At 38.5% G+C, this 27,430-nt stretch overlaps 1 protein-coding gene across 1 annotated transcript; it reads left to right on the top strand.

Annotated features, from left to right (window-relative positions):
• The first annotated feature begins 661 nt into the window (after positions 1–661).
• On the top strand, positions 662–25,180 carry LOC6050889 (basic proline-rich protein). Its single transcript, XM_038262825.1, has 4 exons — positions 662–850; positions 20,896–21,760; positions 21,819–23,972; positions 24,029–25,180. The coding sequence occupies exons 1-4, from the start codon at positions 848–850 to the stop codon at positions 24,847–24,849; spliced, it is 3,843 nt and encodes a 1,280-aa protein (XP_038118753.1). The 5' UTR covers positions 662–847; the 3' UTR covers positions 24,850–25,180.
• The last annotated feature ends 2,250 nt before the right edge of the window (positions 25,181–27,430 follow it).

The following is a 27,430-nucleotide window of genomic DNA, read 5'->3' as shown; positions in this document are numbered from 1 at the left end:
AAAATAATTCCCCGTGAAACAAAGAGATCCTTAGTTGAATTAAATTAATCTCAATCTCAATCCCCCGCAAACAACATCAATCTATTCACTCACAAAAAATCAAAACTTCCCACAAGCATCCGCCGGAACCGACACGATCGCCACATAATTAGTCTCAATTAATTCCTGCCGGGCAAAAAACAAACACCAGCCACTCATGCACACTGATCGCACTGATCAATAACCAATCATGTGCGCACACAGCCCTCCTCTCAAGCAGACATCGCGTCTGTCCGATCGTCAGCTAAGCCTCCGGCTTAGTACCATCTTGGCCAACTAGCAGCTTCTTCTTCACCTAGTCACTCTCCTCCGACAGGATCTTCGCTCGCGACAACGACCCGAGCTTGCGCGAGAAGATCTAGTTTGGGGGGTTGCTCCGCTCTCGACTCTCTCACACGCAGATCGGCGATTCTCAGACTTTGAGCCACTGTTCTTCGACGTTTGCAAGGGTTGTTGTAGAACGCTCCGAGTGTGGGTTTCGCTCTCTCGTAAAAGCTCGCCGAATCGGAGCTTTCGCGCGCAGCATCAACCCCTTCGTCGTCGTCGTCGTCGTTCGGGGGATGATCCTGAGACCTCAGAACTGATATAAATATTCCGCCACCATCGGCGGTAACCTGCGAGTTAGTCGGCAACCGTCGACCCGGGTGGAGGCGTGCTATCCCTCTCGTGTAACGTGTAACACGCGTGTTCGGTAACAGTGTAACAACCTGCAACAGGACTCTTTTTTTTTTGGTGAAAAAGTGTGTTGCGCAAACTTCGACAGTGATTTATTGTTCGGCAAGATCTTAAGCAAGAGTTGTTGCTGAAAATGGTGAGATAATCAACGTTGATCGTTTTGCATATTTTTTGGAAGAAACTCGAAAAAGGACTGTACAAACTGTGTGAAAACTTTAGTGCACTGAGTGGCGATTCAAGCTGGCTGGACATTGTTGTGGCATTTTTGTCACATTTTTTGGAGAACCTCTCGGATTACCGCAGTGACCTTTTGCGCAGGATTACAACACGTCGGTCGTTGCGGCTTAGCTGAACCGGGCCAAGTGCGATCGGCTGGGAACCGATAACCCAACAGTGACTTCACGTGTACTACTGAGCCAAGTGTCAATGGGTAGTGCGTATGAGTGATGATGAACGCTGCTGCAAGTGAGGCTGGCGATGATCACTATCATGGGCCCAACCCAGACCCAGACCGGCTGTGAATTGCTGATGATTGATGGTTACTAAACGGCTCCTCTGGCGGTTGGCTTTTGTGCAAATACGCGCGCAACATTTAGAATGTGCATTTATTGGGACTGATGTCATGCGGCTGAACTTCGTGTGTAATGTTAAAACTGGCGGCTTTAATTGATTGGACTCGAGTGCAGGTGATAATTGATGGGGGACGGCTTGGAAGGGCAGTTGGGAACGGTGAGCCGAAGATTTGGACAATTAAAGACTTGTGAATGAAGGGGGAAAAGCTGGTGCGATATGGACGTTGAAGTGAAGTTGCTGCAAAATTGGATGAGTATTTGATGCCGTATGAAATCACTAAATGGAAAATGCTGTAAACCTTAAAAAGCTAGAGAAGCTACCGATATTTCTGAACATTCAGAACGAATTGCAATTAGTCTGAAAATCGAAGCAATTAAATCAAACTGAATCTGACTAGGAAATTTCTAAATAATGTACAGTCATTTTGATCATCATTGGATCGTTAACTTAAAACATGAGATTGAATTATCTTAAACTTCATTGAATGTTGAACGGAAACATTGTATTGTTTCGCTTAGTAATTATTTATCCATGATATGCTCCAACAATTATGCGAATCTTTTTGTGCAATCTTGCAGCAATCTAGCAAACCTTTTAAACATAATTTCTAAATGATTTGATTTCTGTCGCATGTTTGGAAACAAATGAATATTAAAACTAAAATAATAATAATAAATTTGGCCAAAATAACTATTCAAGTAAAAAAAAATACAGTTAAAGTTCCATTATCCGAAGTTCGTTTATCCGATGGTTTATAAAACTGATGCGAAAAAATAAATTTAATTTGGAGACGAGACTCAAGAATTTTGTTATTTTTATTTTTATTTATTTTTTTACCAATACCAAAATATTGTACAAAAACATGGCTAAAACAGGTTACCAAGTTCACGATTGAAGTAATTTTAAATCTTTGATGGGAATTCAATATTTTCTTTCAATTCTTCGGTTTTTCAACGACTCGTCAAGCAGAAGATCAATGAATGATTTTTGTATAATTTTGAAGCCCTTTTACTCAAAATTAATTTTTGAATTTTAAAACATTATAACAAAAGTATCAGTTATGACTTCTCAATATATATATACAGCAATTACCCACGAAAACAGCATGAAAAAAAAACAAAAGTGCTCGGACCGGGCTCAAAATTTTCCTGGGGGTTCCCTGGCCGAAATAATTAGACCCGTATTTTTTTGTTTGGCCATTAGGGTGACCTACGCCGTGTTAGGGTAGTCTGAAAAATGGCCATTTTCGTCGATTTTCGCAAAAACCACTTTTCGAAAAATCATAACTCCTCGCCATTTTAACCGATTTCAATTGTCTTATACGCAATGAAAGGTGATAAGTTGGCCTTTCAAATAAAAATAGTAAGAAGTTTCAAAAATCTAGCCTAACATATGAAAAGGGTGTATGCAACTTTAAAATGCCGTTTTGACGGTGTCTGGACCAAAGAGCCTATGTCTGGAAATATTTTTATCGGATTCTCCGGACATTTTTACATAACATACTGAAAAATGGGAGAAGTTCATTAACAAGATTCCCAGATATAATTTCTTGAAAATAAAATCCGTGTTTTTCGACGCGCCGCGCACAAAAACCGGAAAATGACGAAATCGGCAAAAAATCAACTTTAAATTTTCAGCGATGACCTATACATGTCTGGGTACCAAAAGTTGCGTCTTTTAATTACGAAAATTTTGGTACCCAAACATGTATAGGTCATCGCTGAAATTTTAAAGTTATCGCAGTTTCAGTGAAAAAAGTTGATATTTTGCCGATTTCGTCATTTTCCGGTCTTTGTGCGCGGCGCGTCGAAAAACACGGATTTTATTTTCAAAAAATCATAACTCGGAATCCTGTTAGTGAACTCCTCCCATTTTTTGGTATGTTATGTAAAAATGTCCGGGGAATCCGATCAAAATTATTTCCAGACATAGGCTCTTTGGTCCAGACACCTTCAAAACGGCATTTTAAAGTTTCATACGCCCTTTTCATATGTTAGGCTAGATTTTTGAAACTTCTTACTATTTTTCTTTGGAAGGTCAACTTATCACCTTTCATTTGCGTATAAGACAATTGAAATCGGTTAAAATGGCGAAAAGTTATGATTTTTCGAAAAAAGTGGTTTTTGCGAAAATCGACGAAAATGGCCCTTTTTCCGACCACCCAACCACGCCGTAGGTCACCCTAATGGCCAAACAAAAAAATACGGGTCTAATTATTTCGGCCAGGGAACCCCAAAAAAAATTTGAGCCCGATCCGAGGACTTTTGTTTTTTCCATGCTGTTTTCGTGGGGAATTGCTGTATATATATATATATATATTTTTTACAATGTTAAATCGGATTAATCGCTTCCTTGATATTGTCGACTAAAAATTACAAGTTTAGAAAGTTAAATAAGATGTTTTTCAAAATTTAAAAAGTTTGAATCTGAACAACCAAAAGGTGTTCATTTTTTATCCTACAAAGTTATAAAAGTTTTTTTAGAAAACATTCTGATCTGCTGGTAAATATGTTTCAGGTCTGGAAAAGAGTAAGCGCCAATTTAATAATTTGGTCAAACTTATTAAAAAAATACCCTGACATAACTAAAAATGTGTACAACATTATTGAAATTTTCAACAACAAAAAATTGTGAAATAAATTTACAGCAAAATATAGATATGGAATTTTTATCACAATTCCATGGTGAAATTACTTACTTATCAATTTTAGAATGCCAAAATTAAAATCTTTTATTTGCTTGATACATATCAGTAACAACTTTTCACTGAAAAAAACAATTCCAAGCATGTTTTTCAGAGTTGCAAAACATATCTTTAACTCGTTGCAAAACTTGTTTTTGTCAGTACTTAAGTATTTTTTTGAAACCCGGGTGAATCCTACATTTAGGTACGACTCGTGCTGAGTAAATCTTCTTTTTTGCAACTTGTTGCAATACTTTGTCAAAAACACACATTTTCAAAATGCAATTTTTTTATGTTTATGTCAAAAAAGATTATGAAATCTGATGTCCACGCACACATTGAACTTTGAATCATCGATCGATTGAAATTCAGATTTTTTTCGGTATTTTAATTTGGATTGTTGAGTTGAAATATTCCTCCAAAATCTGGAGAATCCGGAATATTAACCAATAGCGAAAACAAAACACGCAGAAAAAAATCATGATTTGATTATCCGGCCTTCAGACAGTCGAAACTTCTGATGTGTAAAATTGGAAGGTGTAATTTTGGAAGGTTAAATATTACCTCTTTTATGATTTAATTTTACCTTAATTTGGACTAAAAAAGTGACATTACACAAAGCGGTGAAATTACACATTTTCAGAGATATAATATCACATTTTTTCTCACACCCCTTACTGGATGTAATATGTATTACCATAATATTTTACTGTGTAGTCGAGTCTGATTACGAATTAAGAAACAAAAACAATATAAATCTCGATGTATGCATAAGACTAGTACAAATTTTATTTCAAGTTTTTGTCCCTCAGCTCTGGTCGAGGTTGAGGAGGAGGTCCAAATATTTAACTTCAAATTTCAAGCCATATTTTTAAATTTTCAAACAAATAGTATCACAAAAATGTTTATTATTGTATTTTCGTCAGTTTCACATTTTTACACATTTTTTTATGTAACACTACTCAAAAAGAGGTAATATTCAACCTACAAAATTTTCAATCTTCCAAAATTCATTTTGTTTTTCTGTGTACCAAACATTTGCTAAATATCAATGAAATTCTGGTCATATTACTCAAGTTTCAAGTCTTTTTTCCGTTCTGTGGTCCCAAAATTGAAAATGTTAAACAAGCCCTACTTGAGTTTTAATGCATTAGTAATGTTAACAATTTATTTTACATAGTTGACATCGATTGTACAAGTTTTTTTTTTTTTAATTTCGTTTTTTCTGCAATAATTATTTGAGCTTGAGGTTAAAAGTTGCACAGGCCTAAAAAACTATCTAAAAATAAGCAATATGAAAAAAAATCCTTCAACATTGTCCCCTCCACTGCACCCACCCAGCTAATCAATTTTCCCATTACCAAAAAGAAATTAAATTTGCCTTTTTAATTAACTGAATGACATTTTCCCAACCTACCCAGCAAACCACCTTCAATCATCGAGCGGCCCAAAACAAACGATAGTCGCCAGCGCAGCCAACATCGCACGCGCGCGCTCAAAACAAAACCTGCAGCGAACCGTAAAATCAGCCTCTCGTCACTCCGAGAGCACCAAAATCTTCATTCTCCTCACGTCACACCTCTTCGGGGCTTTAAGCAGCATCATTTGACCGCGAGCTCACGATTGCCAACTTCACGCATTGTTACCAACAATGGCGAGCAAAAAAAAAACTCCCCGACCATCCTCGTTAATGATATTCGCACACATATTCTTGTCTCGTTGTTGTTGTTCTTCTTCTTCTCGACCCTTTACTCTGTCACTGGGTCGTGGTTGTCATCGTCAACGGTGGGCCTGGGTCACACAACAAATTATGCAACACTTTTCTGCAGCGCGTTTATTGTTTTTGTTCGTGTCCAAGTTAAGCAGCTCCAGTGATGGGCTCTCTTGGGATACTCCTTCGTTAACCCTCGATTGCCGTAAGAATTGGGGTTGATTCGTCAATTTGAGTCTCACTTTCAACACAATATAAATTTTCTTAGCAGATTAGTAAAAAAAAACTTAGTCAATTTATCTAAAAAAAACTTTAAAAATTCGAACAACCAAACCGTTGAGGTAGCCCGGAACGGCAAAGGTTTTCCTCTCGTCTAAAAAAAAAGGTGATGATGGCTAAAGCATGCTGTTAAAACTTAATTTACCCCATCCGTTATTTCCAATGGGCCAAGCTCATCGTTTGTCTTACTTGTCAAAACGTGGATTTTATAATTTTGTTGCAAAAAAATGCATAATTTTGCGCCAAATTTTTTTTTACCATAAGCTGAATTGTTTTATAAGCTTGACAGCGTCCTAGGAATTGACGTCAGGGAAACTTAGCTTCAACAGCAGTTTACGATTCTTTCTAGTTGTTTTTATTTTTGTTGTTGTTCGTACTCTATATAACTTAAAAAATGAATATAAGGTTGAATATTAATTTAGTACAACAAAAATTTTATTCAGCTCGATGTTAATATATTATCATAGAATCACAAAAAAAAATCAAGAGTGTATATTGGTTTAGAAGATTTAGTTTTGATTGATTTTTTTAAGGCAAATTTTAAGTTTTTTTTTTATAAATTAAATCTAGGTTTTCTACCACCCTTTTCCTAGATTTGAAGATCTGAAACAAACAATTTCTATGCTACCAAGCCAGTATCTGAAACATTCATAGTTGTAAGGAAAATCCAAATCTCTATACAAGCACAAAAGAAACAAAATTGTAACATCTCGAAAAATAAAAAATTGAATTAAATTATAAATTAAATGAATAAGTGCTTAGGCTGGTGTTGGTGATGGCCGAACGACTTTTAGAATTGAAATTATTAAGGATCTTATTTAATTGAATTTAATTTATAATGAATAATCTTCTAACTTGCATGAATTGGCGTTCATTCTGGTGATGAGCAATCGCCTTCAAATTAAAAAAAAAACTTAGATTGACTCAAATTAATGATACTAGTCAACTAGTTTGAACTAGGCAGCTGTTGAGGCAAACAGAAATCATTTTCAATTTCGATTCAGTTTTATTAGTGAATAAGGCCGATGCAAATATTTAAAAAAGTTTTTGTCCCTCGGCCCTGGCCAAGGTCAAGGGGAGGGGGGCAAAAAAATAAAAAAATAAGAAAAATTGAATAACAAGCCATAGTCTTCACATTTAAATGAAAAAAGTGTTTTAAAATGCATTTTACACTAGTTCAGTTGTTTTGCAATCATTAGTTTTCAAAAAATCTAAGATCTGACAAATACAAAAATTGTATCGAAAAAAAAGATTTTGCATCGAAAATTTTCAAAAAATCTTAAGATTTTTTAATAAACCCAAACATGTTAAAAATGATTTTAAACGCAGAAGAATGTATTTGAATTTGATTTCAGCTGGTTGCAATTGAATTTTCATTGAAATTTTGAAGTTTATTGTAAAAATATTTTTTTTGCCCCCTGATTTTTCGGGCCAATAGGGGGGGTGACAAAAACTTTCAAAAATATTTGTACCAGCCTAATCAAGATACAATAAGTTCATTCGCAGTACAATCTAGGTTTGGAGTTCCTTTCAGCTGGAAATATGGAAATATGTAATGGTTAAAATCGAATGATTGAATTTCGAAAACAAATCCAACAACATTACAAAATCTTCAATTTTAACCAATCTAGGATTTACAATTTACTTTTGATTATTAAATTTAGGCATAAAAACAAAACTATAGGATCCTTGCACCAACAACGGAATATATTACTATTGTCAGCTTATAGAGGAGAAAAGCAACTCGCGACAAAATTTTGAGGCTAGGTTTTTTGACAGGTATGATTTTCATAAAGTATTCGCCTCCTTTTCTCTCCCACAGAAAACCTGGGAACGAGGTAGCTGTCAAACTAGGCCAAAATGTTAAAGTCACTCACAAAATGAACTTTGAGTGATTTGAGTTCATTTCTGACGTCACGATTTTCTCCTCTATTGCTTATTGCGAGATAAAATCAACACAGAAAAAAATTAATTCTCGAAACCGTGAAGTCAGTTCACGATTATGAGAACCACGAAGGAATATATTCACGTTTATGGTGCAAATTCACGATTACGGGAATTGATTTTTTTCTGTGAAGTTTCTTCTTCGATGTGAGTGACCGCAGTGTAAAGCAAGTTGAACTGAAATAGAGGAGAAAATCGTGACGTCAGAAATGAACTCAAATCACTCAAAGTTCATTTTGTGAGTGACTTTAACATTTTGGCCTAGTTTGACAGCTACCTCGTTCCCAAGTTTTCTGTGGGAGAGAAAAGGAGGCGAATACTTTATGAAAATCATACCTGTCAAAATTCCTAGCCTCAAAATTTTGTCGCGAGTTGCTTTTCTCCTCTATTCCGCGTTAATTTGGCTGTCAACTTGATTTGTTTTGAATATTTTCCAAAAAGTCCGCTGAAAACTCAAGGCATCCTTTGACAAAAGCCAAAAAATTGTTCTGCGGTTGTCATGAGGTTGTCATGTTGCTGTCATGCGACCATTATCTTGCGGTCGTATCACTGCGCGTGAACTCTAATTATTGACGCCCGCAGTAATATTAAAAATCACGAATTCAAGCTGTTCAAACTCAACCTAAATTCATGATTTATAAAGCGGTCATTCTCCGCCAACTCACACAGCAGTTGCACCGACCCCTCTTCGATTTGCGTGAAACTTTGCTCTAAGAGGTAATTTTGGTTCCTGATCACGAATCCGAGGTCCATTTTTCGATACTTCGTGCCGGTGGGACGGTACGACCCCTTTCATTTTTCTGGTTTTTTACTAAGACACGTTTTTTCAGTGATTTGTAGCTCGCAACCATGAAGAGATAGAAATTTGGTGTTAAAGGGACTCTTGTGTAAAATTAGACGCCCGATTTGATGGCGTACTCAAAATTCCAAAAAACGTATTTTTCATCAAAAAAAAGTTGAAAAATAGTTTGAAAATCGTTGCCATTTTCCGTTACTCAACTGTCAAAAATCGTGAGATATGTCATTTTATGAGAAATTTGATGTACTTTACGAATCTACATTGACCCAGAAGGGTCATTTTTTCATTTAGAACAAAATTTTTCATTTTGAAATTACGTGTTTTTTTAACTTTGCAGGGTTACATTTCAGAGTGTAACAATGTTGTACAAAATTGTAGAGCAGACAAAAACAAAAATTTTGATACATAGTCATAAGGGGTTTGCATGTATTCTTCACGAATTATGAGAATTTCACAAAAAAGATTTTTGAAAAATTTAATATTTTGACCATTTTTGACCAATTTTTCGAATTTTCAACCTCAAAAACTCAATCGTGTGATTTTGAAAGTATTTTTTTTTCGGAAAGTTCAGCTAATTTTGCATAAGAATGACCCGATTGAGTTTTTGGGGTTGAAAATTCGAAAAACTGGTCAAAAATTGTTAAAATCATAACTTTTTCAAAAAACTTTTTAGTGAAATTCTCATAATTCGTGAAGAATACATGCAAACCCCTTATGTCTACCCAAGCAACACACTTTGTCAGATAAACGTATTTCCTAACTGGTTGTATAACCAATCCGCCTCGTTACCACAACTTGTTCTACAACTCCTGTGAACTGGAAAAAGCGCACTTTTTTTGTTGTATAACTTGCCAGAAAAAGATGCAAGTTATCAGAGTAAGTTGTACAAATGTATTTGACAACACTGTGCCATCTAACAAGAGATTCAACGAAAAAAAGGGAGCGTGGTTTACGGCTGTGCTGTCAAATCAAAGCGCACACTGGAAAGGAAAGTTAGATTGAAAACAGCTATCTAACCGTCGACTAACTTACATGTAAACAAACGTTTCTTATTAGAATTTCAATCAACGACGAACCTAATAAAAAAAGTACACTTGTTTCTGCAAGATTTATTTAAAATAATTCGAAATTGAAAAAAAGAAAAACAATCATGGCGCGCATGTAATTAGTGTGAAATTTCCTGCATGGCGAACTTTTAGATTTTCATTTTTTGATGAACTTCCTCTGTCCCAAGATTCGATCCGATGACTTCGACGATTTGTTGTTATCTCCACGGCAGGTCCAGGCGCGCTTCCACATCTCTCCACGGGGCTTTATAGTAAACAAGCTGGCCCAAGCGTCAATAAGAAGGCTGCTGTCTGTTTTGTTAGCTAAAGAACTTAACTCCAACGAAGGCTGTCATTGGAATTGAAGTTATATAAGTTTGTTTCAATTCAGTTTTTATAACTCCACTATATAACTTTGTTATAACAAACCGTTTCAACTGTCATTTCGATTACCGTACCACGGAGTAATATTGAAAATCGATATGATTTTGATTTGTTGTTTTATATATCATAAACTCTATAAGCTGATAATTTTTGTAACTTTTACCAGCGATATGTTCACAAATGAATCGGTCAACAATCAAAACTATTGCAATCTTCAATAAATAAACATTTTTAAAACTCTTAATTCCTCATGTACAAATTTACACCACCTTACAACACGCAATGTCAAGTTGAATATTTATGTTGAGCATCAGTTATATAACCTATTCTCTGATAACATTTGTGTAACAAAGTGAGAAAACCTAAGGTTGGTTGGCCACGCCCATTTTTTAGAAGATGCCGTCGCATGACTATGTTAGATAAGCAGTGAAACAAACAGTGCAATATTGTTTTTATTCAACAAACGGTTTTCGAGTAAAACATTGCAGATGAGGGAACAGCATCTTGGCATATCAGCACTTTGACGTTCAATTACAGCTCATAAAAAGTGTTTTCGAGTGAAATAAAGTGATAAATAGCTCAATAGGAAGTGAGCAAGTAAGTTTCTATCAAAAGTGTTCCAAAATAAATTGTTTTAATAGTGAAAATCAGCAAATTGGATGGAGTTAAGAGCGAGTGCATATTCCCTAGGTTGTGTGTTAAAGTTGGAAAAGAGTGATGTTGACTGTTTAGCAAACTTGTTTGGCACACATCTCATGAGTTACATAAGTCAGTTATACAAGTAGTGAAACAAACTGTTATTTAACTAACGTTGGAATTTTTTCTCGTATGTTGACAAAAAACAGCTATCTAACTATTATTCAACAGACGACAAGTTATGAGTGCTACTTGGGTATGTATCCCAAGTAACATTTATTTCCAGGAGTTCTACAAGAGCTCTTCAAGATAGCTACAGCATAGCAGTTTGGACCGCGGTAGGATAAAACTCTCTTCAAGTACTTTTCCAAACTCCTGAAGAAGTTTTGAAGAGAATTTTATCCTACCGCGGTCCAAACTGCTATGCTGTAGTTATCTTGAAGAGCTCTTGTAAAGGTCCTGGAAAAAAAATGTTACTTGGGTATCAAAATTTTTGGTTTTGTCTGCTCTACAATTTTTCACAACATTGTTACACTCTAAAATGTAACCCTGCAAAGTTAGAAAATACACGTAATTTTAAAATGAAAAATTTTGTTCTAAATGGGTAATTCTCCGCCAACTCACACAGCAGTTGCCCCGACCCCTCTTCGATTTGCGTGAAACTTTGTCCTAAGGGGTAACTTTTGTCCCTGATCACGAATCCGAGGTCCGTTTTTTGATATCTCATGACGGAGGGGCGGTACGACCCCTTCCATTTTTGAACATGCGAAAAAGATGTGTTTTTCAATAATTTGCAGCCTGAAACGGATATAGAAATTTGGTGTTAAAGGGACTTATAAAATTAGACGCCTGATTTGATTGCGTACTCAGAATTCCGAAAAACGTATTTTCATCGAAAAACACTAAAAAGTTTTAAAAATTCTCCCATTTTCCGTTACTCGACTGTAAAAATTTGGAACATGTCATTTTATGGGAAATTTAATGTACTTTTCGAATCTACATTGTCCCAGAAGGGTCATTTTTTCATTTAGAACAAAATTTTTCATTTTAAATTTCGTGTTTTTCTAACTCAGGGTTATTTTTTAGAGTGTAACAATGTTCTACAAAGTTGTATAGCAGACAATTACAAAAATTTTGATATATGGACATAAGGGGTTTGCTTATAAACATCACGAGTTATCGCGATTTTACGAAAAAAAAGTTTTGAAAAAGTTGGTCGTCATCGATCATGGCCATTCATGGTCACTCGCGACAGACACGGACGACGAAACAAAGAGAAACGCAAAAAGTAACTTTTTCAAAACTTTTTTTCGTAAAATCGCGATAACTCGTGATGTTTATAAGCAAACCCCTTATGTCTATATATCAAAATTTTTGTAATTGTCTGCTCTACAACTTTGTAGAACATTGTTACACTCTAAAAAATAACCCTGCAAAGTTAGAAAAAACACGAAATTTTAAAATGAAAAATTTTGTTCTAAATGAAAAAATGACCCTTCTGGGTCAATGTAGATTCGAAAAGTACATTAAATTTCCCATAAAATAACATGTTCCAAATTTTTTTACAGTCGAGTAACGGAAAATGGGAGAATTTTTAAAACTTTTTTAGTGTTTTTTTCGATGAAAAATACGTTTTTTCGGAATTCTGAGTACGCCATCAAATCGGGCGTCTAATTTTACATAAAAGTCCCTTTGACACCAAATTTCTATCTCATCACCGTTTCAGGCTGCAAATTGTTGAAAAACACCTCTTTTTTCGCATGTTCAAAAATGGAAGGGGTCGTACCGCCCCTCCGTCACGAGATATCAAAAAACGGACCTCGGTTTCGTGATCAGGGACAAAAGTTATCCCTTAGGACAAAGTTTCACGCAAATCGAAGAGGGGTCGGGGCAACTTTTCCCGATTTCGTGTGAGTTGGTGGAGAATTACCCAAATGAAAAAATGACCATTCTGGGTTATTTGAGATTCGAAAAGTACATTAAATTTCCCATAAAATGACATATCTCACGATTTTTGACTGTTGAGTAACGGAAAATGGCTGCGATTTTAAAACTATTTTTTAACTTTTTTTGATGAAAAATACGTTTTTTCGGAATTTTAAGTACGTCATCAAATTGGGCGTTTAATTTTAAACAAAAGTACCTTTGACACCAAATTTCTATCTCTTCACGGTTGCGAGCTGGTCTTAGATTTTCGTGAAACTTTGCTCTAAAGGGCAATTTTGGTCCCTGTTCACGAATCCGAGGTCCATTTTTCGATATCTCGTGACGGTGACGCGGTACGAGTCGTACGACCCCTTTCATTTTTCTGGTTTTTTACTAAGGCACATTTTTTCAGTGATTTGTAAATCACTGAACAAACGTGCCTTAGTAAAAAACCAGAAAAATGAAAGGGGTCGTACCGCCCCACCGTCACGAGATATCGAAAAATGGACCTCGGATTCGTGATCAGGGACCAAAATTGCCCCTTAGAGCAAAGTTTCACGAAAATCTAAGAGGGGTCGGGGCAATTTTTTCTGATTTCGTGTGAGTTGGTGGAGAATTACCCAAAGACTATAATGGAAAACATTGAATTTTTAACATTTAGTCACCCCAAGTAAAAAGCAATATTTCTTCTCATTTTACTGAAGTTTTAAACGAACAAAAAAAATGTCCAGAAATATTTTTTGATATGTATGCATGTATGTAAATGTTATGTTCCATCCTCTTCCACCTCTGAGCTTCCATACCAGTAGGTGAGAAAATTCACTACAATTTCCTTTTTAAACATTTGATTTTCATGGTCAAGAAATGAAAACTTTGCTAATTTTCTTAAATTTTAGAAAATTATTACGCCATACATACTGTTTTGGAATTTGTGTTTACACCCAAAATGCATTATTGAGGGAAAAGTTCTCTAAAAATTTGGAAGCCTAATACTGAACTCTAGAGAATAATGCCACCAACACACATCATCAAAACAAATGTGTTTATTCGATTATTGAAGCAAAAAATCTCCGAAAAGTGTCATACATTGACTTCTGGACACACTGAAGTCGTCAAGCTGAAGTGGCCGAGGCAGTTAAGTTAATGGAATAGGTTGTTGAATGTTCCTGGTTTGATTCCCGAAGTCGACACATTTTGTTTTTAGAAGAGTGAACTTAATTTTGGAAATGAAATTCAATTACAAATATTATCTTAAATTAATAAATGATCATTTTTTCAAAAAAAATGCCAAATATTAAAAAAAAAGTCTTAAAACAACGCAGGAAAAACTGCCAAGTAAAACTTTTTAACGCTAAAATGTAGTGCTATCCATGCTGATATTAAGCTATTTTCCGGATAAAAACTTGCAATTACTTGAGACGTTAGCGTTCTGCAGTCGGATCTTCAAAACCAAAACCTTCACCCTGGAGTTTGTACAAAATCCCACCACCCACCAGCCAGAACAGGATGTGCCCCGCGCACTAAGGTCAAATCGAACATTACGGCGTCTACCCGAGAGCGATTGAATAAATTAAGCACATCATCTAACGCTTCTAGTCGGGTTTGTCATAAAATCCCATGACAAGACAACTTTGGTCCTCACCGTACACCGAGAGTGACATAATCGACAGCAGTTAGTAGTGAGCCTGCTTCTAGGGGTTGGAGCAGGCAGGAGAGACGCGTTACGCATCAAGGTGTTGTTCAGGAGCAAATCGAAGAATGATTGCGAAATATCAAGCGGCCGAGACGACAAATTGAGATGACGGATGGTGCGGTAATCTTTTTGTATGAGTCAATAGAATCATGGCGAATGGTTTGAGTTTGCTTTGCTCGCTGTTTGCATAAATTATGCAGTTTTATTTGGTTGAGACATCAGCCAGCGGTGACAACGGCCAAGCCAGGTAGTTGAGCGCCAAGGAATGCTCAGGGTCGAATCAGGATGAATCGGTGACAAAATCGGGTTGTATGCAAATGTTTGCTGACAGCGCAGATTGGGTAGTTTTTTTAAGTGAGGATTCATCGTTTGATGTTAACCGAAGCTTAAAATTTATTCAAAACTCAGTCAAACCCATGGTAATAGTATTTTTGTGATGACAGATTGCACAGAACAGTATGTAAATTTATGCGTCCATGATGACGTAAAATTTTGCAGATATATTTGAATTTCAGATTTCCCACTAATTTTACCCACAGCGAAATAAAAAGAAGCCAGAAAGAAAGGATTAGCCTAATCATATCCAGCTGTTTAACCTTTTGGCAAGAGCTACTAACTCAGTTTAAAAGCAATAAGATTTTCATTTGTTGGCAGCCAACCTATAAATCAGCCATAAATAAAATGATCAATCATTTTTGTTGTTTTCAAAGTCAGTTGGAAATAAAAACTATATTTTTTGGAAATTTTAGATAAATTTGTAATGTTTGCTCTTTATTAGTAAAATATATTGTGTACAAATTTGCATCAATTATCCACCAAATCGGATTTGACATTCACCCTTTTTTCGGTTCTCATCGACCCACATTACATCATCCCACCAAACCACGTGAAAGACGTAACATTTCCAAAGCTCCTTTTTTTACTCAAACCACGCGCAGCTACCGCCCCCTTAAGGCGTAAACTACACTAAGCACTTTTTTCCTACCTCTCACTATACTCTTCAGAACAAGTCCCGCTTGTCTGATCTGCGACGACGTTGAACTTTTTCACTCTCCGTTTCATTGACTGCCAGCCGCTCTTCTTCTTCTTATTTTTTTCACCACCTCATCAATCACTCAATTGCTCAATCATCATCGAACGAGCCGCGGGCTATAATTGAAAAACAATCCAGCAGAAAACAATAAAAATTAAGCGCATAAAATTGTACAAACGCCTACACACCGACCTAAAGTCAGAGACCTTTTTTGTTGTTGATGTTTTAAATGCTTGCATTTTTTGTCTAGATGAGGCATTTTGCACCTAGTCGAAAGGTGAAGAAGAACAACTCATTCACGGTTCGCACACCGGTAATCGGTGACTATGTCGTCGTCGTCATCGAACAAGGAGATATTGTTGATCATTATGGCTCGCGGCCGTAACAAACTGGGCGAGTAGCGTTAAATATTGTCCGGAGATCGTGGGAGTTTTTTGTACAAGTGAGTAGGACAACATTGTTGACCTACCTTGTGGGTTTGGTCTTTTTGAATGTCTTCATTTCACTTCAGGAGCAGTTCCTGGTAGTCTGTCATTAATTTAAGGGGTTACATACATGTAGAAAATCACAAAATTTCATATTACAGAAAATTTATTGAATCCACTAAAAAGATGATTTTCAATCACTCCTGGAAGTTTTATGAAAATATTACATGATTAAACTGAGTTGGAGACGATTTGCTGAAATTTCGGGTTGAAAACTCTAGAGACATATCCCGTGTGCATAACGAAGCCCGATTTTGTAATTTTGCTTTAAAAAAAATACAAAAATCAAAAACTGACGTAAAAAATTGTGAAACACACAAACATATTTTCATCTTTTTTTTAAGTTTTTTGAAAATCGACCTTCGTCATTCACACATGACCGGTTTAAAGAGTCTTCACCAAAATTTTGAGCCGATTTGGTCAAGGCAGTGTTCAGATATCGTGGAACCCGTTTTTTGAAACTACTAACTTCAAATAGCTATACAGTCATGCCTCGGTTTAGCACCGCATATGGGGGATGCAAAACCGAGGCGTGCATAACCGAGGCACAGAGCTTATGGGATTTTGGCTATATGGGAGACATTGGCTTTAATCGTACGAAAAATCATGCAAACATCAGAAAATTATAGTGTTTTGATATCGGGATGATGTCAGCTATCCATTAAAATTATTATTGCATGAAAATTTCACAAAAATACGTATTCTCTCAAGAAACCAAAAATATATTGTTATTGCAATATGGATATCAAATGATCAGTTTTTTTCATACATTTTGGATGTAATAACAACATTTTAAGAAAATACTCCAAATTTTCACAAAACTACGTCTTTTTGAAAAAAAAACTCCAAATTTAAATTTTAACAATATGGGTATCAAACGATCGGGATTTTTTCATACATTTCGAATGTAATAACAACATTTTTAGAAAATGCTAAAAAAAATCACAAAACTACGTATTTTCGAATAAAACACTCAAAATTTCCGTGTTTACAATATGGGTATCAAACGATCGGGATTTTTTCATATATTTCGAATGTAATAACAATATTTTTTTAAATACTACAAATTTTCACAAAACTACGTATTTCCGAAAAAAAACTTAAAATTTCCGTTTTTACAATGTTGTATCAAACGATCGGAATTTTTTCATACATTTCGAATGTAATCACAAAGTTTTTAGAAAATATTAAAAAATTTCACAAAACTTCGTATTTTCTAAAAAAAAATACTCAAAATTTCCGTTTTCACGATGTGGGTGTCGAACGATCGGGATTTTTTCATTTCGAATGTAATAACAATATTTTTTGAAAATACTCAAAATTTTCACAAAGCTACGTATTTTCGAAAAAAATACTAAAAATTTCCGTTTTTACAATGTGGGTATCAAACGATCGGGATTTTTTCATACATTTCGAAAGTTATTAAAAAAATGAAAATGCTCAAAATTTTCACAAAACTACGTATTTTTGAAAACAAAATTATTTGATTATTTGATACCCATATTGTAAAAACTGAAATTTTGAAAAGTTTTACAAAAATACGTAGTTTTGTGAAAAATTAGAGTATTTTCTAAAAATGTTGTAATTACATTCGAAACGTATGAAAAAAATCCCGATTGTTTGATACCCATATTGTAAAAATTGAAATTTTGAATATTTTATTCGAAAATACGTAGTTTTGTGAAAAAATTAGAGTATTTTCTAAAAATATTGTTATTACATTCAAAACGTATGAAAAAATCCCGATCGTTTAATACCCATATTGTAAAAACGGAAATTTTATGTATTTTACTCGAAAATACGTAGTTTTGTGAAAATTTGGAGTATTTTCTAAAAATTCATTATATCCGAAATGTATGAAAAAACCTGATCATTTGATACCCATATTCCAATAACAATATATTTTTGGATTCTTTAGAGAAAAAAATGCATTTTCAAAATACAGGAAAAATACGTATTTTTGTGAAAATTTTCTAGAAATAATAATTTTAATGGATAACTGACATCATCCCGATACCAAAACACTATATTTTTTGATGTTTGCATGATTTTTCATACGATTAAAGCCAATGTCTCCCATATAGCCAAAAACCCATAAGCTCTGTGCTTCTGTGCACTGGGCCATGCTTAACCGAGGCAGCTAAACCGAGGCGTGCAAAACCGAGGCATGACTGTATCTCGGCCATGATACAACCAAATCTCTTCAAATTTGTTTTGATAATAGATGAAAATGTATATTTAATGCCCTGAAAACAGATTTAAAATAAAATTAAGTTAAAAAAGTAAAAAAAAAATCTTTTTTTTCAATTCTTTTAAATTAAATAATTATATGAACCAGTACAGCAAATACGATTTATATATCTTGATTTTAAGAAAGAAAAACAAAGATAACTTTCACTGTAAAATAAATATTGAATAGTAATAGTAATAGTAAAATAAATATTGAATAGTTTCCAATTCGTTATTCTTCAAATTTCTTTAATCTATTGAAGTTTATAAAACCATTTTCAATATTTTTTTTTTAAATTATTTGCAGCGATCTTTATTTTCAGTATGATTGATTTGCGTTTTGAACTTTTTTTTCGAACTAAACTTAATTACTGAAAAGTTGTTTTACTCACCTAATAAAACAAAATTTAATGTTGTTTCTAAACAATAACCACTTCAATTCAAGTTTTTTCATATATTTCACATTTTTACGAAATGGATAATTTTGTTTTCTTGCCCCATTTTGCAGTTTAATATTGATTCTGAAATCAACAATATAGGAAAAATAAGAATTAAATTAAAAAATAAAGAATATTTGAATTTGAAACAAAAAAATTTCATAAACGATCAAATTGACGATCAAATGGAGCCTAACATTTCAAAAGGGCGCATGGGTTTTGTGAACAGGAGTGTCTCCTTCACTCAAATGACAGTTTACATAAGGTATAATAGAGATGCACTCTTGTTTGCAAAGCTCTATGCCCTAATGAAATGAAAGGCATGAAATAGTCGTCTTAATTACTAGTGTTCAACTTATGAACTATTCTTTTATGTTTATTGGTTTTTGGAAGCGGCAAGACTGGTTTAAAAACAAGATCCTTTACCTTATTTGGCGTTATAATAAAACATTCGGGTTTTGAGATTAAATTTACTTTCAGACAGTTTAGTTTAGGTTGTTGATTAAAGTTAGATAGTTTTCCGTCGATGAATAATTGGACTGAAATGATTAGTTGATTTGAACGAAGTGTAACATTTCATTGGCAGATCTGTTTCTAGTTGTAATGTACGACAAGACTATTGACGGACGTGACAGGTCGGCAGTTAGTTTTCATCTTTTTTTCTCTAGTATTTTTTATTTCCTTTAAATTTGGAATACATCATAGGTTTCTTTTGTATAGATCTCCGATTAGTTACATTTTCTTATTTAATTAACTAATAATTTAATTTATTCCGGGCCTTCTTACTTTGAATCACAATTTCAGATTTTCTTTATTCAGTGTTAAACTTAGATTACCGTAACTGTAAGTCATCCAAGTTCTTACTACTCACACCAACACTAATTTTCTTTCACCTCCCCCCTCCCGATCCCCTATATCTTCCGGTGGTGTTCATTTGGTATGCAATACTAGTTCGGCCACTACCCTTTTTCCACAAGAAACCGGACTTGGACTGACTTGAGGCCGCGTCCCCCACCTTGCTCCGTAAAACGAAAACGAAAACGAAAACGAATATATATTTATTCCAAAACTTATTATTTTCAAATAAACACTCAATTTATTAATTAAATGTTGCATGAACAGCCTTAAGGACCGGTCATAGAACAATGTTGAAAAGCCGTCGCGGGCCGGATGAATTCGCTTCACGGGCCGGACGTTGGACAGGCCAGATCTATATTTATCAACTACAGAACAATGATTCTCAAAAAATCGCTTAATTTTCAAAACGTTCGATCATCACTCGTAAAGGCAAGCCCATCACGGTTCACTGAAACTATCAGCAAACACAAGCAGTTCCTTGCCGCCTCAAACTGAAATGACCTTTTAGAGTAGCTACACTTATTCAAGACATATTTTTAATAGACTGACCCAAAATAGGCTCGTGTGATACCCCATTGATCTTCAAAGAAATGGTTAAATTCGAAACTTAAGCAAAAATCCCAAATTTGGCTCACTAACCCTAATCCACACATGGCGAAAAATTACCCTACTCGTGAATGACCATATCGATTCTGCGGAAAGCGAAAACGATCAAACAAAATTAGCAATCAAGCCTCGCTGCGGTGGGCAGCAGCCGGTGTCGATGACGCGTCCCTTCTGCTGACCGATCCGGGTAAAGATTGTTGAGGCTGCATTTGCATTAAAAATTTAAATGAGCTGTTTGTTTGGTCAAGGTCATCGATTTGAACAAGATGCCTAATCGCCGACCACCAGCACCAGCTGGGTGTGTTTTGATAAATTTTATGTTAATTTTTGGGAATTTGCCTAACCCGTTTATTTATGGGTGAAGATTGTGTCATTTTTGGTAAATTTATTTTAAGCTTATGCGAACTGGATTCGACGCAACCGGTTAGATCCAGATGAATGGCCCATTAACGACCGTTTGAATTGCGCGCAAACAACACAAGAATCGTTTGATAGCCACAAACAAGACCAATTACAATCTCCAGCGCAGACTGCTGCAACTCATCCCATGATCTGCGAAACACGCGCAAATCTACGAAGAGAGCCGGGAGGAAGTTTCCGCTGCCGGTCGCGTGTACGTGTACAGCAAGCAATGTTTTGTTTTGCTTCCAATTCTTCGCACGTTCACACGTGGTTTTCAGCAACCGATCAACGCCACCGCCGCCAAACAATTGAATCGTGAAACAAGTGCACATAAATCAATCAGAGATTGCGTCGTCGTAGAGCCCGGTTGACGGCTCCGGCTGTTACCACAATCTGACCATCGAACCATCTAATGACCACAACCTTCCTCTTCTTCGATACCTTCCTTTTTTCACAGCGACTGCTAGTGCTTTGCCTAGCGCTAGCAACGTCCGGCTATGCGGAGATAACGACGCACCTTGGACCGGACGGCTACGAATACCCAAGGCCGAACATCCCGTTCCCACCGCCGGAGAAACCCTCACCGCCAGGAAGCACTCCACGACCATGTCCTTTCGGTGGAGTTCCGCCGTACTGCTGTACAAACGGAGGCTCGGGGCCAAACTGTGCCCTGCCGTCTCCACCAACTCCGGGACCAACAACTCCGAGACCTTGTCCGTTTGGAGGAGTCCCTCCGTACTGTTGTACTAACGGAGGCTCGGGGCCAAACTGTGCTGTCCCGACTACCCCTGCAGGTTGTCCTTACGGAGGAGTTCCTCCTTACTGCTGTACAAACGGTGGACAAGGACCCAACTGTGTAGTGTCAATTCCTTCTACACCTGCACCAACAACACCACGACCCTGTCCGTATGGTGGAATTCCGCCGTATTGTTGTACTAACGGAGGACAAGGTCCAAACTGCGAGGTTCCTACCAGGCCAACTCCTGGACCGACTACTCCGGCAGGATGTCCTAACGGAGGAGTACCACCCTATTGCTGCACCAATGGAGGTTCCGGTCCGAATTGCATCGTCCCCACTAGACCAACTCCAGGACCAACCACTCCTCGGCCCTGCCCGTTCGGAGGAATCCCTCCGTACTGCTGTACCAATGGTGGAACCGGACCCAATTGCGTTGTAGCTACAACTTCAACTCCCACGACACCAAGACCCTGCCCGTACGGTGGAGTTCCTCCGTACTGTTGTACCAATGGTGGACAAGGACCGAATTGTGTTGTTCCGACTAGGCCTCCTCCATCTACGCCAAGGCCTTGCCCGGCTGGCGGTAAGTAACAATAGCCTTCGCATTCTTTCACAACTTCTGATAAAACCGAAAATTCCAGGTGTACCCCCCTATTGCTGTACCAACGGAGGTCAAGGACCAAACTGCGTAGTTCCACCTCCTCCCGTTCCACCACCAACGCGACCTCCGCCACCACCTCCATCCGGTAACGACAACGAATACCTGCCGCCATGCACTAACGGCGGCCAAGGACCTGACTGTGTACTGCCAATCACACCACCACCCAATCGACCACCAACTCGACCTCCAGCGTGTCCATCTGGTGGAGTTCCTCCTTACTGCTGTACCAACGGCGGATCCGGACCGAATTGTGTTGTTCCAACGAGACCAACTCCAGGACCTACGACTCCAGCTGGATGTCCATATGGAGGAGTGCCTCCATATTGTTGTACGAACGGAGGAACTGGACCGAATTGCATAGTTCCGACAAGACCAACTCCGGGACCGACGACCCCGGCGCCTTGCCCGTATGGAGGCGTTCCTCCATATTGCTGTACCAACGGCGGATCCGGACCGAACTGTGTTGTTCCAACGAGACCTACTCCGGGACCAACTACTCCAGCTGGATGCCCTTACGGAGGAGTTCCTCCATATTGCTGCACCAACGGCGGAACTGGACCGAATTGTATTGTTCCAACCAGACCAACTCCAGGACCTACAACTCCGGCGCCTTGCCCGTACGGAGGAGTTCCTCCATATTGCTGTACCAACGGTGGAAGCGGACCAAACTGTGTAGTCCCAACAAGACCTACTCCAGGACCAACCACTCCAGCTGGATGTCCTTATGGAGGCGTTCCTCCATATTGTTGTACAAACGGAGGAACTGGACCGAATTGCATTGTTCCGACAAGACCAACTCCAGGACCAACAACTCCCGCTCCTTGTCCATTCGGAGGAGTCCCACCGTACTGTTGTACCAATGGAGGATCCGGACCAAACTGTGTGGTTCCAACGAGACCTACTCCTGGACCAACGACTCCTGCTGGATGTCCCAACGGAGGAGTTCCTCCCTACTGCTGTACAAACGGAGGATCAGGTCCGAACTGTATCGTCCCTACTAGACCAACTCCCGGACCGACCACTCCTCGGCCATGTCCCTTCGGAGGAGTTGCTCCTTACTGTTGTACGAACGGAGGATCAGGACCAAATTGCATTGTGCCGTCTCGACCAACTCCTGGACCAACAACGCCAAGACCAACTCAAAACAACGAATATCTGCCACCTCCAACCAAACCATCACAGGGCTGCCCCAATGGAGGAGTACCTCCGTATTGCTGTACCAATGGAGGATCCGGGCCAAACTGCGCAGTTCCAACGCAACCTCCACGACCAACTACTCCTTCCGGTTGTCCAAATGGAGGAGTCCCGCCCTACTGCTGCACTAATGGTGGACAAGGTCCCAATTGCCAGGTTCCAACACAACCTCCAAGGCCAACCACTCCGCAGTGTCCGTACGGTGGAGTTCCACCCTATTGCTGCACAAACGGAGGTCAAGGACCAAATTGCATTGTTCCGACGCAGCCACCACGACCAACCACACCTGCTGGATGTCCGAATGGAGGAGTCCCTCCGTACTGTTGTACTAACGGAGGTCAAGGTCCAAATTGTGTAGTTCCAACACAACCACCTCGCCCTACCACGCCCTCGTGTCCTTATGGAGGAGTTCCACCATATTGCTGCACGAATGGAGGTCAAGGACCTAACTGTATCGTTTCAACGCAACCGCCAAGACCAACCACTCCTGCCGGATGTCCAAATGGTGGAGTTCCTCCTTACTGCTGCACCAATGGTGGACAAGGACCAAACTGCGTTGTTCCGACACAACCACCACGGCCAACAACTCCAACCTGTCCCTACGGAGGTGTTCCACCCTATTGTTGTACTAACGGAGGTCAAGGTCCCAACTGCATAGTGCCAACACAACCACCACGACCGACGACCCCTGCCGGATGTCCGAATGGAGGAGTCCCGCCGTATTGTTGTACTAACGGAGGTCAAGGTCCTAACTGCATTGTACCGACACAACCACCAAGACCCACCACTCCACAGTGCCCGTATGGTGGAGTGCCGCCATATTGCTGCACAAATGGAGGACAAGGACCCAACTGTATTGTTCCATCGAGACCAACCCAGCCACCAACGAAGCCAACTTCCGAAAACGAATATCTGCCACCGTGCACAAACGGCGGATTCGGTAAGATCTATCTCTGATCTCGTAATGTCAGTATTAATGACTTTTTGTTAATCTAGGTCCCAACTGCGCACTGCCAACTCAACCACCGGTTACTCGACCGCCACCAACTCAGCCTCCACGGCCAACAACGCCATCCTGCCCATACGGAGGAGTTCCACCATACTGCTGTACCAACGGAGGTCAAGGTCCTAACTGCATAGTTCCAACACAACCACCACGACCGACGACCCCTGCCGGATGTCCGAATGGTGGCGTTCCTCCCTACTGTTGTACCAACGGTGGACAGGGCCCTAACTGTGCCGTTCCGAGCCGTCCTTCGACGTACCCACCAGCTACCCGACCACCGCCAACGCAACCACCAAGCTGCCCAGCCGGAGGTATTCCGCCCTATTGCTGCACCAATGGCGGACAAGGACCCAACTGCGCTGTTCCAACGCGTCCCCCAACTTATCCGCCAGCTACTCGACCACCACCAACCCAACCACCAAGCTGCCCTGCCGGAGGAGTTCCGCCGTACTGCTGTACAAATGGCGGCCAAGGGCCGAACTGCGCAGTTCCAACGCGTCCCCCAACCTATCCCCCGGCAACTCGACCACCGCCAACACAACCGCCAAGCTGTCCAGCCGGTGGAATCCCACCGTACTGCTGCACCAACGGCGGCCAAGGCCCCAACTGCGCAGTTCCAACGCGACCCCCAACCTATCCACCGGCAACGCGACCTCCACCAACACAACAGCCGGGCTGCCCGGCCGGAGGAGTCCCACCGTACTGCTGTACTAACGGTGGAAGTGGGCCCAACTGCGAAATTAAACCGTCCCACACCCTGGACCAGGACGGTTACCACTACCAGAGGCCGAGCAAGCCGTTCAACTTCTAGGTGCTATTTATTTCATAACCATTCCAACATTTGTACAGAGTTGAGAACCCATCCAGGATGAACAAGAGTCAAGAATCAATAGCTGAGTGGAAGTGGTTGTGCCCATTTCCTTCTATTTTGTAAAAAGTGCATGTATTTATGTTTTATACCCACTATATTGTCTCGATCAGAAAAATACTCGATTGTGTGTGCTTCGTCTCTGCCCGCAGGACAGTGCGCTGCCCGAAGCACGTAATCAAACATCAAAAATTTTATCTAGTGTTAGATGAAGCTAGCTTTAAGAAAGGCGATTGATTGCTGAAGAGCCAAATAAACGTTAAAGAAATGTGTACTTCACTGTTTTTATTATTATTTTTTTTTTTTTTTGCACTAGGATACTACGAGGGCAGTCGCAATCATTATCAGAAAGGGGGTGATTGGGTGACTGTAATCCGCATTGCAATGCATTGTTGTCGCTCTTCATATGAAAGAAGTTTCAACCATGTCGTGTTAATTTGACACACCCTGAGAATCCTATCCGAAACTAATCAGAAATATTCTAATATTTTGTGGTAACACAGCTAAAACAGTTGTCCCAATTCGCCCCATGTGTCCTGTTTCACTCCGGATGACGGTAATGTACAAAGGAAATTGGATTTTTTTTCTCATTATAATTTATGTTGAATGAAAAGGCTGCTTTTTCAATAAAATATTCAAAATAACAAAATTCCCTACCATTGTAACTTCACGCTACATATTCGCTCGTAAAACATGAACTAATCATAACACGGTGTGTTTTTTAGAACAAACTAAGGCCGTAGCAAATAGTAGATAGCAAATAACAGCAAATAGTCAGAGTCAAAGGGCATAAACTTGAAAAAATATTTGCAATGGCCTAATGATAAAAATTCGGTATGTTTGATATGTGGTACTGTGAAAGAAAGGCTCTTTCCCGACATTTTGCGGGGAAAACCGCATAAATTTTAAACGGCTTATTTGGATTTTTAATAATCAAAGCTGGCGGTCGTAATGATTGATGTTAAAAGAAGAAAAATAAAACATACGAAAAAAAACATGTTTCTTCATGAGCTGCCAAAATTGTTTGGAGACTTGTATGGACGAAGCGAACCAATCATGCAAACTCCCTTCTTTGTTCAAAACCGTAACCGTAAAGTTTCAGTGAAACCAAAATTAGGGGGAGAAGGGGTAATATGCACCCCCAAAGAGAAAACTGTGATTTCTCAACCATCACAGCATTACTGTGAAAGAATTTTATTCGATGTTGTGAACCAACTATTATTTTCGTCATCCATGTAAAAAAAGTCTTAAAACCTCTTAAAACTGTTCGAAAATATCAAATTTAAAAAAAAAAAACATTTTGATTAATTTCAAACAACCATGCGGGCAATATGCACTGTAACATTGGGGCAAAATGCACCACAACATGGGGCAAAATGCACCGGGCAAAAGCAGTTTTCACTAGTCACCACTAGATGACACCGCTGTTTTTACAAAGGAGCTTCACAGCGGTGCATTTTGCCCCGACCACGCTTTTTGCAGAAAATTTGATAAAAAATGCATTTTTTGATGTTTTAAGACTCATCTATCTGCAGAATTATGAAGATTATGACAAAAACTATATACCTCGACACTTACGATAACAATAAATCTGGAGTTTTTTTTGAAAAGGTCCAATAAACAAAATTTTCAGTTTTTGCTTTTTGGGTGTTTTTAAACCCGCCTTGAGTCAGGGGCATTGAAAAACACTCAAAAAGCAAAAACTGAAAATTTGGTTTATTGGACCTTTTCAAAAAAAAAACAAATTATTCGCTCTACAGCATTGCCTTGGCGTTCTCGATTACGAGATTCCTACTCGAAACTAAGTATCCGAAGGCTTGATTGTTGAGGCAATTGCAAACCTCTTTTTACACCTTAGCTTCCATCCACCCCGGGATCCGAACTGACGACCTTTGGATTATTAGTCCAACTGCCTACCAGCGACTCCACCGAGGCGGGACCCAGGGAGACGACTCCTACACCTGGATTGAGCTAACGACCTAACCTTTTTAGGTTAGTCCGGGGCCAACATTTACTTCCCTATCCGACGGAAGGCGTGATCAGACAAATCTCGTCTCGAAAAATGCCACCGGGACCGTCTAGGATCGAACCCAGGCCGACTGAGTGCTTTTTATATTGTCAAAAAATCATAATGAAAGTTCAATGAAAACACAACATTTTAATGTTTTGCAAATAACATAAGCCGTTTTTATACCACGATGCTCAAATTTTTCCAGCATAGTTTAGCAGTGTTAAGCTTCCAATTTCTATGATTTTTTCCCCGGAAATTTTTTCCAAATACCGAGAAATGCATACCCGGGGTGCATTTTACCCCCTCTCCCCCTATAAAAATCGTAACTGCGATTGTAACAAAAAGGGCCACTGAATATAACAATACACGGCGTGTTTTCTGGGCAACCTTAAGGAGAAAAAATTGACATCGCTACTTTCAAATGCGTCTTATTGGAAATTTTTTCAGCTTTCCAATGCTTCTAAGAGCGAAATTTTTCCTCAAGAAATTTTCGAGATATCATTTTTTTAAAGT

The sequence above is a fragment of the Culex quinquefasciatus genome, chromosome 3, assembly GCF_015732765.1.
Source record: "Culex quinquefasciatus strain JHB chromosome 3, VPISU_Cqui_1.0_pri_paternal, whole genome shotgun sequence".
Lineage (NCBI taxonomy): Eukaryota > Metazoa > Arthropoda > Insecta > Diptera > Culicidae > Culex > Culex quinquefasciatus.
This window is presented reverse-complemented; position numbering and strand designations above follow the sequence as displayed.